The sequence below is a fragment of the Salvelinus sp. IW2-2015 genome, linkage group LG4q.1:29 (assembly GCF_002910315.2).
Source record: "Salvelinus sp. IW2-2015 linkage group LG4q.1:29, ASM291031v2, whole genome shotgun sequence".
In the NCBI taxonomy this organism is placed as follows: domain Eukaryota; kingdom Metazoa; phylum Chordata; class Actinopteri; order Salmoniformes; family Salmonidae; genus Salvelinus; species Salvelinus sp. IW2-2015.
Genome location: NC_036842.1, coordinates 4,329,704 through 4,342,899, shown reverse-complemented (window position 1 = coordinate 4,342,899; position 13,196 = coordinate 4,329,704). Strand labels below are relative to the sequence as shown.

General features: G+C 39.9%; 1 protein-coding gene across 1 annotated transcript in view; it reads left to right on the top strand.

The window, feature by feature from the left end:
- Positions 1-13,196, top strand: part of LOC111961271 (rab GTPase-activating protein 1) — a 135,593-nt gene that overhangs the window by 11,050 nt on the left and 111,347 nt on the right. Inside the window, 1 exon segment of the mRNA XM_070440596.1 lies at positions 11,280-11,487. Within this exon segment, the coding sequence (XP_070296697.1) occupies positions 11,332-11,487 (156 nt within the window). The 5' untranslated portion in view covers positions 11,280-11,331.

Sequence of the window (13,196 nt, the reverse complement as noted above, 5' to 3'; positions counted from 1 at the left end):
TGAGACCGGTTGAAATCCAAAGTTGTGCTATATATTCATTGGCTATGTCATAGCTAGTTTGTAAACAATAAATATTCATACATTACTATCTCAAAAACTTAATCAGCAAAAATGACAAGATTTCAGAATCAAAGTGGAGGAACAAAAAAATGGGCAACATTGCCCCCCCATAATCTGATAGTAGTAGTTGGGTGGTAGAGATGTAGTCTCCTTTATGGCTCAAATCAAATGACGGTGAGAAAAAAATCCTATTGCAAAATAATGCCTTTTATTTATTTTTGTAAATACCAGTCAATGTAACTACATTTGATTGTCATGCTTATCAGTCTATAGTAGGGCTGGGTGATATGTCTTTTTCAAATTGATAAATGTTATGTTTTTGAATTATAAAAGTTTTAAATTTGCTTTATTTCCCTAGGGTGGCAACTAGAGGTTGACCGATTATGGTTTTTCAACGCCGATACCGATTATTGGGGGACTAAAAAAAGCCGATACCGATTAATCGGACGATTTTTATTTATTTATTTATTTGTAATAATGACAATTACAACAATACTGAATGAACACTTATTTTAACTTAATATAATACATCAATAAAATCAATTTAGCCTCAAATAAATAATGAAACATGTTCAATTTGGTTAAAATAATGCAAAAACAAAGTGTTGGAGAAGAAAGTAAAAGTGCAATATGTGCCATGTAAGAAAGCTAATGTTTAAGTTCCTTGCTCAGAACATGAGAACATATGAAAGCTGGTGGTTCCTTTTAACATGAGTCTTCAATATCCCAGGTAAGAAGTTTTAGGTTGTAGTTATTATAGGAATTATAGGACAATTTCTCTCTATACGATTTGTATTTCATATACCTTTGACTATTGGATGTTCTTATAGGCACTTTAGTATTGCAAGTGTAACAGTATAGCTTCCATCCCTCTCCTCGCCGCTACCTGGCTTGAACCAGGAACACATCGACAACAGCCACCCTCGAAGCAGCGTTACCCATGCAGAGCAAGGGGAACAACTACTCCAAGTCTCAGAGCGAGTGAAGTTTGAAACGCTATTAGCGCCACCCCGCTAACTAGCTAGCCATTTCACATCGGTTACACCAGCCGAATCTCGGAGTTGATAGGCTTGAAGTCATAAACAGCGCAATGTTTGAAGCGTTGCGAAGAGCGTGGCAAACGCACGAAAGTGCTGTTTGATGAATGCTTACGAGCCTGCTGGTGCCTACCATCGCTCAGTCAGACTGCTCTATCAAATCATAGACTTAGTTATAACATAATAAAACACAGAAATACGAGCCGTAGGTCATTAATATGGTCGAATCCGGAAACTATCATCTCGAAAACAAAAGCTTATTCTTTCAGTGAAATACGGAACCGTTCCATATTTTATCTAACGGTGGCATCCATAAGTCTAAATATTCCTGTTACATTGCACAACCTTCAATGTTAGTCATAATTACGTAAAATGCTGGCAAATTAGTTCGCAATGAGCCAGGGGCCCAAACTGTTGCATATACTCTGACTCTGCGTGCAATGAACACAAGAGAAGTGACACAATTCACCTGGTTAATATTGCCTGCTAACCTGGATTTCTTTTAGCTAAATATGCAGGTTTAAAAAATATATACTTCTGTGTATTGATTTTAAGAAAGGCATTGATGTTTATGGTTAGGTACACATTGGAGCAACGACAGAATATGCTGGTCCAAATGTCAGTCGTGAAAGCTGATATAGGCTGATATAGCTGGTCCAAATGTCAGTCCGTGGAAGCTAATAGCAGTGACGCTATTACTGTGTAACTCCGGTAGGGCAACATCTGAAAAATAGCGCACTTGGTAGTGTGTACCGGTGCTCGACCAGTCGGCAAAAGCCAACATCACTTTATTTTATATATCAACTTTATTTCGTTGTCCAGAAGCCAAAGGCACAATCCTAGTCATATTATCAACCCATCCTAGTTTTTGGATCTTTAGATTCCCCCTATTTCTATGTTTCTAACAGAGATTTTAATCTCTGTCACATATGGAACCGCTATCAGGTGCTCTGTTTAGAATGGTGTTTTTCCCTTTAATTGCATTTTAGCAAATGTTTCAAAATGACATTTTATTGGCTGCTTCATTACATGAGTTGCATGTAATGCTAAGATGCATTACCATAATCTACATATTATTTCTGTCATTCTGAGCACAGTGGGTGGACACCCTAATGGGTTATATGCATATGGGTCCGGTAGATTTCTCAATCAAACTGAATCGCAATAGTTTCAAACTAAAATGTATCTTTCCTGTATTGTATTGGAGCCCAGTGCCTTCAGGAAGTATTCACACCTCTTGACTTTTTCCACATTTTGTTGTGTTATAGCCTGAATTTATAATTGGATCAAATTGAGATTTTTTCCCCCCCAAAATGTCAAAGTGGGATAATGTTTACAAATTAATAAAAAATGAAAAGCTGAATGTCTTGAGTCAATAAGTATATGAACCCCTTTGTTATGGCAAGCCTAAATAAGTTCAAGAGTAAAAATGTGCTTAACAAGTCACAATCAGTTGCATGGACTCACTCTGTGCTATAATAGTGTTTAACATGATTTTTTAATGACTACCTCATCTCTGTACCCCACACATACAATTATCTGTTAAACTCAATTATTGCACAGTGTATGTGGTCCATGCAAGTCCCTCAGTCAAGCAGTGAATTTCAAACACAGATTCAACCACAAAGACCAGGGAGGTTTTCCAATGCCTCGCTAAGAGGTTAGTGGGTGGGGGGTGGCAGACATTGAATATCCCTTTGAGCATGGTGAAGTTATTAATTACACTTTGGATGGTGTATCAATACAACCAGTCACTACAAAGATATGGGCGTCCTTCCTCACTCAGTAGCTGGAGAAGGAAACTGCTCAGAGGCCAATCATGAGGCCAATGGTGACTTTAAAACAGTTACAGAGTGTAATGGCTGTGAGTAGGAGACAACTGAGGATGGATCAACAACATTGTAGTTATTCCACAATACGAACCTAATTGACAGAGTGAAAAGAAAATACAGAATACAAATATTCCAAAACATGGACCCTGTTTGCAACAAGCCACTAAAGTAATACTGCAAAAATTGTGGCAAAGCAATTCACTTTTTGTCCTGAATACAAAGTGTTATGTTTGGGGCAAATTCAATACAGAACATTACTGAGTACCTCTCCATATTTTCAAGCATAGTAGTGGCTGCATCATGTTATGGGTACGCTTGTAGTCATTAAGGACTAGGGAGATTTTCAGGATAAAAAATAAATGGAATGCTAAACACCAGTAAAATCGTAGAGGGAAACCTGGTTCAGTCTGCTTTCCACCAGACACTGGGAGATGAATTCACATTTCAGCAGGCATAATAACTTAAATCATGGTCAAATCTACACTGGAGTTTCTTACCAAGAAGACAGTGTTCCTGAGTGGCCGAGTTACAGTTTTAACTTAAATCTGCTTGAAAATCTATGCAAGACCTGAAAATGGTTGTCTAGCAATGATCAACAACCAATTTGACAGATTTTGAAAAGAATAATGGGCAAATGTTGCACAATCCAGGTGTAGAAAACTCTTCAAGACTTACCCAGAAAGACTCACAGCTGTAATCGCAGCCTAAGGCAATTCTAACGCATTGAGGTTGAATACTTATCTAATCAAGTTATTTTTGTTTTATTTTTCATTTATTTTTTGACATTACAGAGTATTTTGTGTAGATTGTTGACAAACAAAAAGATGATAAAATCCGTTTTAATCTCACTTTGTAACACAATTTTTGGGGGGAAAAGTCAAGGAATGTAAATACTTTCTGAAAGCACTGTAACTAGATCCGTATCGAATCGTGTTGAAAGGGAAAGATCCACTGTAAACCTGGAATCACACGATATGTTGTGTGGTCCTCCCACTACAGCTCGGGAAACCATGCAGTTTATTAGACTCCAGGTGAAATAAGTTACGATGAACTTCACAGGGTGGTGAAAGTGCTCAGTGATGAACTTGGTGCTCCTTTCCAATAAATATTGAGGATCTTATTCTGGTGACTTGATGGTCGATGCTTGACTGCCATTTGGCAAATTAAACCTTTAATAATATCACACTGTATCTTTGAGCTGTTGTTGGCTAGAGCACCTGCTAAAATCAGAGTAGGCACATTTGCTATTTAACGCAACAATTTTTGTGACCTAACTATCGAGTTGAAAATGCGATGGAAACACATTGAACTTTACATTTTTATTCAGTACATGAAAACTGAAGTGAAAAAGTACTTTTTGTGTGCACTTGTAACGGATGTGAAATGGCTAGCTATTTAGCGGGTACGCGCTACTAGCGTTTCAATCAGTTACGTCACTTGCTCTGAAACCTAGAAGTGGTGTTGCACCTTGCTCTGCAAGGGCCGCGGCCTTTGTGGAGCGATGGGTAACGATGCTTCGTCGGCGACCGTTGTTGATGTGTGCAGAAGGTCCCTGGTTCGCGCCCGGGTATGGGCGAGGGGACGGTTTTAAGTTATACTGTTACATTGATGCTGTTGACCCGGATCACTGGTTGCTGCGGAAAAGGAGGAGGTTGAAAGGTGGGTGAGTGTAACGGATGTGAAATGGCTAGCTAGTTAGCGGGTACGCGCTACTAGCGTTTCAATCAYTTACGTCACTTGCTCTGAAACCTAGAAGTGGTGTTGCACCTTGCTCTGCAAGGGCCGCGGCTTTTGTGGAGCGATGGGTAACGACGCTTCGTGGCTGTCAGTTGTTGATGTGTGCAGAGGGTTCCTGGTTCGCGCCCGAGGTCGGGGCGAGGGGACGTACTAAAGTTATACTGTTACACACTACGTCATCACGCACTGATTCCTTTCCCCAACAAGTCCGTTTGGTGGAAACACACCACTGTGGGAAAATATCCATATTTTCATGAGAATCTGTTGTCATTTGGATGGAAACTTAGCTGCTGATAACAAAAAAAACAAAATATATATATATTTTTACTTTTATTACATAGTGGCGCAGCCAGTCCACATTCTTTGGGGAGAACCCTGCTCTGCTTTCATGTAGCGCCCTATAGAATCCGCGATATGGACGGAATCAAGGAATCCAGACATTAAAACGGAATTCAACAATATTCAAAAATGTATTGAACTTAGTAGGAAATCAAGTTTCAATCAAGTTTATTTTATATAGCCCTTCGTACATCAGCTAATATCTCAAAGTGCTGTACAGAAACCCAGCCTAAAACCCCAAACAGCAAGCAGAAGGAAATCAACTAAATGTTTTGAACTTATAAGAAAATGTATTATTTGCCCAAGAGTATGATAAGACAGTAACAAAATGCATAAGTATTTTCCTTATAGCAGGTGCAGCAAAATGCTAATGTTACTAGCTCCTAACAATGCAGTAAAATGTCAAACTATTTCAAATATAAGGGGAAATTCTTTAAAAAAATACATGAAATCAAGAACAGCGGATCTGATTAACAATCCAAATAGTACTGTTGCATTAATCAAATGCAATCTGTACAAACAGTATGTACACGGAGAATTTCCACAAGATCAACTAAGAATGATATGTCTAGCAGTAGATGTTTTAGAGTAAGCTGTCAAGAATCCAGTGTATACATTATGGCAGATGGAAAGGCTTTCCCTAAAACTTAAAGGGTATCTACAGACACATTTTTTCCCCCCTAAACATTTCTCCCAGACCTCAAAAGTGGTCTCCTGATGTGGTTTAAGCATTCTTGGCAATTTAAGAACCTCCAATTTTGTTGTATTTTTCTATAAAAAAAAAAAAAAGTGTGATTTTGAGAGTGAGCCTAAAAAAACAGAGAAAAATCTGAAACAGAGAAAACAAAACAGAGGAAACAGAGAAAACAAAACAGAAAATGGGATTTGGGGAAAAAAACGAAACGGAATTAGGCAAAAATGTAAATGTATTTTAAAATGCCCTGCATGCATTTATTAGTAGTCACCCGCTGGATCCAATGAGTTGAATCATGTCCCTCCCTGGAATTTAAACCTAGGTTTTAAGTTAGAGTCAGTATAACAGCAGTATATGGCAGGCAACACAGCTCCCTAGCCTCCATATCCAACCACCCACCCCCAGGTCAGATAGTAATCAGATCCACACGACTACTGCATTTCTCTTATGGGTAAAAAGCTCTTTGATCATGTCATCCTTCACAGACACAAAACCTGTCTCACCCTACTCAGCTGTTTCTGCGACAAAAGCTGAAAAATGACACCATGGAGGATTGCATCATCATGGCTTTTCTGTTTCACATAGCCCAGAAGCCCACAGAAATTGAGAAGTGAATTAAAATGTTTGAGACTAAATAGGTCCATTTTCTTTCACCCAATGTTCACATTTTGTGTTGATTTTGAATGTGTGAGTCTGCAGCTTGCAGAGTGAATGGCCTGAATTGTACTTAATAAATCAGTTATAGAACCCATTGACCTTTATGGTTGTGAGGTCTGGGGTTCGCTCACCAACCAAGAATTCACCAAATGGGACCAACACCAAATTGAGACACTGCATGCAGAATTCTGCAAACATATCCTCCCTGTACAACGTAAAACACAAAATAATGCATGCAGAGAAGAATTAGGCCGATACCCGCTCGTTATCAAAATACAGAAAAGAGCCGTTAAATTCCACAACCACCTAAAAGGAAGCGATTCCCAAACCTTCCATAACAAAGCTATCACCTACAGAGAGATGAACCTGGAGAAGAGTCCCCTAAGCAAGCTGATCCTGGGGCTCTGTACACAAACAGACCCCACAGAGCCCCAGGACAGCAACACAATTGGACCCAACCAAATCATGAGAAAACAAAAGATAATTACTTGACACATTGGAAAGAATTTACGAAAAAACAGAGCAAACTAGAATGCTATTTGGCCCTAAACAGAGAGTGCACAGTGGCAGAATACCTGACCACTGTGGTTGAGAGAATGCCAAGAGTGTGCAAAGCTGTCATCAAGGCAAAGGGTGGCTACTTTGAAGAATCTCAAATATAAAATATATTTTGATTTGTTTAACACTTTTTTGTTTACAACATGAAGTTTTGATGTCTTCACTATTATTCTACAATGTAGAAAATACTAAAAATAAAGAAAAACCCTGGAATGAGTACGTTCGTCCAAACCTTTGACTGATACTGTATATATTTTTTATTAGGCTAATGTTTAAATATATTGTTGAACATTTATATCTGTTTATAAAATCTGCTTTATTTTTTGCCTGATTCAGTTTTTTCTGAAATTAATTTTTCTCAGTTATTTTTTTTATTTTTATTTTTATTTCACCTTTATTTAACCAGGTAGGCTAGTTGAGAACAAGTTCTCATTTGCAACTGCGACCTGGCCAAGATAAAGCATAGCAGTGTGAACAGACAACACAGAGTTACACATGGAGTAAACAATAAACAAGTCAATAACATGGTAGAAAAAAAAGAGAATCTATATACAATGTGTGCAAAAGGCATGAGGTAGGCAATAAATCGAATAATTACAATTTAGCAGATTAACACTGGAGTGATAAATCATCAGATGATCATGTGCAAGAAAAGATACTGGTGTGCAAAAGAGCAGAAAAGTAAATAAATAAAATCAGTATGGGGGGTGAGGTAGGTAAATTGGGTGGGTAGTTTACAGATGGACTATGTACAGCTGCAGCGATCGGTTAGCTGCTCGGATAGCAGATTTTTAAAGTTGTTGAGGGAGATAAAAGTCTCCAACTTCAGAGATTTTTGCAATTCGTTCCAGTCGCAGGCAGCAGAGAACTGGAAGGAAAGGCGTCCAAATGAGGTTTTGGCTTTAGGGATGATCAGTGAGATACACCTGCTGGAGCGCGTGTTGCGGGTGGGTGTAGCCATCGTGACCAGTGAACTGAGATAAGGCGGCACTTTACCTAGCATAGCCTTGTAGATGACCTGGAGCCAGTGGGTCTGACGACGAACATGTAGCGAGGGCCAGCCGACTAGGGCATACAGGTCGCAGTGGTGGGTCGTATAAGGTGCTTTAGTAACAAAACGAATGGCACTGTGATAAACTGCATCCAGTTTGCTGAGTAGAGTATTGGAAGCTATTTTGTAGATGACATCGCCGAAGTCGAGGATCGGTAGGATAGTCAGTTTTACTAGGGTAAGTTTGGCGGCGTGAGTGAAGGAGGCTTTGTTGCGGAATAGAAAGCCGATTCTTGCTTTGATTTTGGATTGGAGATGTTTGATATGAGTCTGGAAGGAGAGTTTGCAGTCTAGCCAGACACCTAGGTACTTATAGATGTCCACATATTCTAGGTCGGAACCGTCCAGGGTGGTGATGCTAGTCGGGCGTGCGGGTGCAGGCAGCGAACGGTTGAAAAGCATGCATTTGGTTTTACTAGCGTTTAAGAGCAGTTGGAGGCCACGGAAGGAGTGTTGTATGGCATTGAAGCTCGTTTGGAGGTTAGATAGCACAGTGTCCAAGGAATTATGTTTTTCCAGGTTTCTGTTTTTCCCATTTTCCCCCCCCCATTTTTTATTTTTTTCACTCTCAAAATCCCAATTTTTCGAGTCCACAGTGCTTCAACCACATCAGGAAACCACTTTTGAGGTCTTGGATTTTTTTGGGGTGTAGTTACCCTTTAATTCAAGTGTGCACCAGCAATGGACCATTGTTTGGTTATTAATGTTTCTGTAGCACTCATGTGATTGCAGTTTGCAAAACAAATGGCCACTGGATTGATGCGAATAATATCATGATATCATTCTGCCAGGCAGTCATCGGCAATTTTTCTGGGGGGAAATCCTTTTTCCCACAAGGCGGATGTCATTACATTAGCTTCATCGCTAATGGCTACACAAAGTTCTAGCGTTCATGTGCTGACAGAGAAGTTAAAGGAAAATACTAATCACTGATTTTGTTCATGTCTCATGATAATCTTCGGGAAATGAATGAATGTTCTAATAAGTTCAATACAATTTTTTTTATATTGTTGAACTCTGTCTTAATGTCTGGATTCCACGATTCAGTTCGCGTTCTCCGCAGTGCGGATTTTATAGGACCCCATTTACGGGCATATCAAAGGTCCAGAGTGGGATCTCTGCTACTTTTTGAGTTATGATCCAATTTGTAAGCACTACCAACTGAGTGAATGTGAAAATGGATTCAAAATGGTTGCTCTCTGCTGGTGATTTGCAGGATGTGCAATGATGCAAGTAAAGTAGGGCTGTGATTGGTTACGTTGCCTACTGTACCAATTTCTCTGGGAAAATGTGTCATAATTTTAAAACAAGCTGAGATCCCACTATGGATCTTTGATATACCCCTAGAGTATATTATGTTCAACAATATATTGAAAAAGTAGCCAAATTAAAAAATATATATTTTCAATATTAGTGTGTATATTTGCCAATATTCATTAATTAATGTATTTATTTTTATTGAAATCAACAGAGCAAGCAGTAAAGCTTCATATAACACCCATTTTTGCTTTGTAGCACCTACAGATGAAACACAATGTAGTCTTAAAGGAGGCCTGGGTACGGCCAAATGTAATAAATATGCAAACTTTTATGAATTATTTCTCAATTCTACTTTGATACAAAATGTCAAATATATGTCAACAATCCTTCCTCCAAAATACTATTCTACGGCCAAATCGTGGTATTTTTGTTGTCCTGGTTTCGTGAGTAATCACTCTTGGAGTGTGTGTTATTGACACACTGTAAAGCACCTAGCCGTTGCCTTTGTGTGAGCGGCTCCCATGTCTGTTCCTCTTATTCCTCCATTGTTGGGAGGGATCCAAAAATAGCCTCCTGTACGGTTCTTGATCCTCTGCCAAAACCTTATGTTGCACTTTTCTTCCTGTTCCACACATTGTCACCTCCCTTCTCTTTCTCCGCTCTGTTTCCCTCTGTTCTTATCCTGTAAGTGTAGCTAGCTACTGGACTCCGAGGAATCAAAATGGTGGTTTAGTTCCCTGGGGAGCTGGGAAGAGAAATTACGTTTTATTTTCTCTTAGAAAATTAGACTAAATGAGCCCGGTTTTGAACATTATTTGGGGAAATCATTTCCTACTGCTCAGTAAAGTGAAGGTGTGTATTGGTTAAACTATATTACAGTCACATAGCCTAGTCGTGCAGCCCGGTTGTGATGGGCGTCAGAGGGATCTTGTGGGATCATGTGAACTGCTCCAGGGGATGCATGACAAGGATGTAGAGCAGAGCTGCGTTGAGATGGAGACAAACAACAGTCAGTGTGTGTACTGTAGGCCTATAATAGGCTGATTTAGATTACTGTTTGCATATTGCCATGGAGATGATGGAGGCTACCTACTGGAGGTGTATTCTCCATGGAAAACACCAGAGTGATGGGTGGGGATGTTTGTGACAGCTCAACTCCCTCATATCCATCCACACATCCAAAGACTTTGTATTGTATGACATTTGATTTTGGCATTCACCATGGCTTTACCTTGCATTCTCTTACTTTGCAGATGATACGTTTTAGATTCTCTGTTACTGAAATTAATAAGACACAACTTCCAATGCAGAATATGGATGGGGTTTTCTTATTTTACATCTCTATTCTCACTCTATTCTATTCCCACTCTATTCTATTCTCACTCTATTCTATTCCCACTCTATTCTATTCCCACTCTATTCTATTCCCACTCTATTCTATTCCCACTCTATTCTATTCTCACTCTATTCTATTCCCACTCTATTCTATTCCCACTCTATTCTATTCNCACTCTATTCTATTCCCACTCTATTCTATTCTCACTCTATTCTATTCCCACTCTATTCTATTCCCACTCTATTCTATTCTCACTCTATTCTATTCTCACTCTATTCTATTCTCACTCTATTCCCATTCTATTCTCACTTTATTATATTCTCACTCTATTCTATTCCCATTCTATTCTCACTCTATTCTATTCCCATTTTATTCTCACTCTATTCTATTCTATTCTCACTCTATTCTATTCCCATTTTATTCTCACTCTATTCTATTCTATTCTCACTCTATTCTATTCACATTCTATTCACATTCTATTCTCACTCTGCTCTCTCAAAAACTCTTTCCCCTTTTCTCTGTCAACAGAACTAGCTCAGTGTTTCCTCCCTCTGGTGGTTAGTTGTAACTGCACACGCTCAACCTAGCCTCCCTGTAGGAGTCCTTGATACTTTCCCAGATAATGCCCCTATCATTTTTCTTGAGACTACTACGTGTTAAATAAAAAATGCTAGGCCTCATTTCATCATGACATTTATTTTTGTTTTTCCTTTTCTAGGTGATTTTACTCATTCCCCCTCCATTCATGAGCCTGGCTTGGTTTAGCTGTCATGGATGACAAGGCCTCGGTGGGGAAAATTAGCGTGTCGTCCGACTCAGTGTCCACCCTGAACAGTGAGGACTTTGTGCTGGTGTCGCGGCTGGGGGACGACACCCCAGGCTCCTCCACTAATAACGGTAGCGATGACGAAAAGACAGGACTGAAGGTAAGAAGAAATAAAGAGTGCCTGGCTGAGTAAACAGAACTCTGACATCTGGTGAGTTCCCAATTCACTCTCTCCCTTCCCCTTCACCTTGGCCCTAAGCCCCTAACCATATGATGTTTGCACTGCAGATCTAAATTGCTTGGGTAGGTTTAAGGTTGTAAGCAATGTTGTGATGGAAGTTCCTTCCACCATATTGCTTAGGCTGGTCCTACCCCTTGCAGATCGGCAAAGTGCAAACAAAGAAAGGGTTAATGCCAAGGGGACGGAATAGGGAGCGAATTGGGACAGGTGTGTGAAACTCTTGATTTCTTCATCGTCAACTCACCTGAATACCACGGCCTCAGTCAGTGGGTCATTGGAAGGTAACCGCATCGGTGGAGAACACATCACACTAGCAGCAGACACGTCTGCCTTCTCTCACCACTGATGTTAAATGACCAGGGAATCAACCTCGTGTCATCGCCCTGTTTGACCAAAGCTCTCATCCCCCTTCCAAGGCAAATCACTCACATACTGCAACTAATCATCTTGACTAAGAAACCCATTCCATGCATTGCTCTTTTTTAACGTATCCATTACCAACTGCTAGGCTACCTCCTCTGTTATTTGAAGATTTGCCCTCCCATTTGTCTGTTGTGGGTATACTGTTCATGCAGGTCTGTGTACCGTGAGCAACTGTCTAAGGGACAACTAGCTCCCATATTCACCAGCCTATATTCACAGTGTCGATACAGCGCTGTCTCTCCATGGAGAGGAAGCCAATAATGTACTACTGTAAATAATCACCAATATGCTGTAGCCTGTCTGGAGGATTGAGCTTTGTTTAAACCAGTCATCCTGTGTGTCTCATATGGGGTCAGGTTACACGGGCAGACTGTCAGGCTCTCACTCCTCTCCTCTATCTGGGCCATTCACTAGTGATGGGGGGGGGGGGGGGGGGAATCGAGCCGCCTATAGACCGGGAACATACTTTTGACGCTGTATCGTTTTGACAATATCGCAGTATTATTTTTGCGCTAGTTGGCTGTACCTGCACCAAAACTCCAGTATTTTTTTTTTTTTTTACTTCATAGCTTGTTCTCCATCTTCTTTTTAACTAGGGAGACAATTTGTTTTCAGCAGTTTTATTTCCATGACTGATCAGAATTCGTTTTCTCATGACTCTCTCTTGTCTCTCTGCTGTGTACATATTGGTGAGCAATATGTTTGGAACATCGAATCGCAATAAAATCATATTATCGAATCGCAATACATATCGTATCGACACCTAAGTATCGTGATAATATCGTAGAGTGAGGTCCCTGGCAATTCCCAGCCCTACCATTCACCCTGTGGTGCTCAGCTGCATTATGAATTATTGTCCATTTAAGTATTTCATCTCCCCCCTCTCTCTGTCTCTCTTTTTCTCCACCCCCCCCTCTTTTAATCTCTCTCCATGCTAACAAACACTCTTGCTGTACAGGTTACTAGACTGTAGATTGTATGTTCCTTCAGTCTCAAGTCATTCTGTCACTCTTCTGTGTATTTGTCCGCTAATGTGAAAATGAAACATGAAAAAAACTAAACAAGATATATAATAATATGTTAGTTTACCCATCAATGTTGTACTTTATTTGGTGCCTCTGGACATAGACCCACCCACACTGTACTTCCTTCTGCTGAGGTAGTGCTCAAAAGAGACCAGCAGGTGGTGATAGTGGACTGCTGAA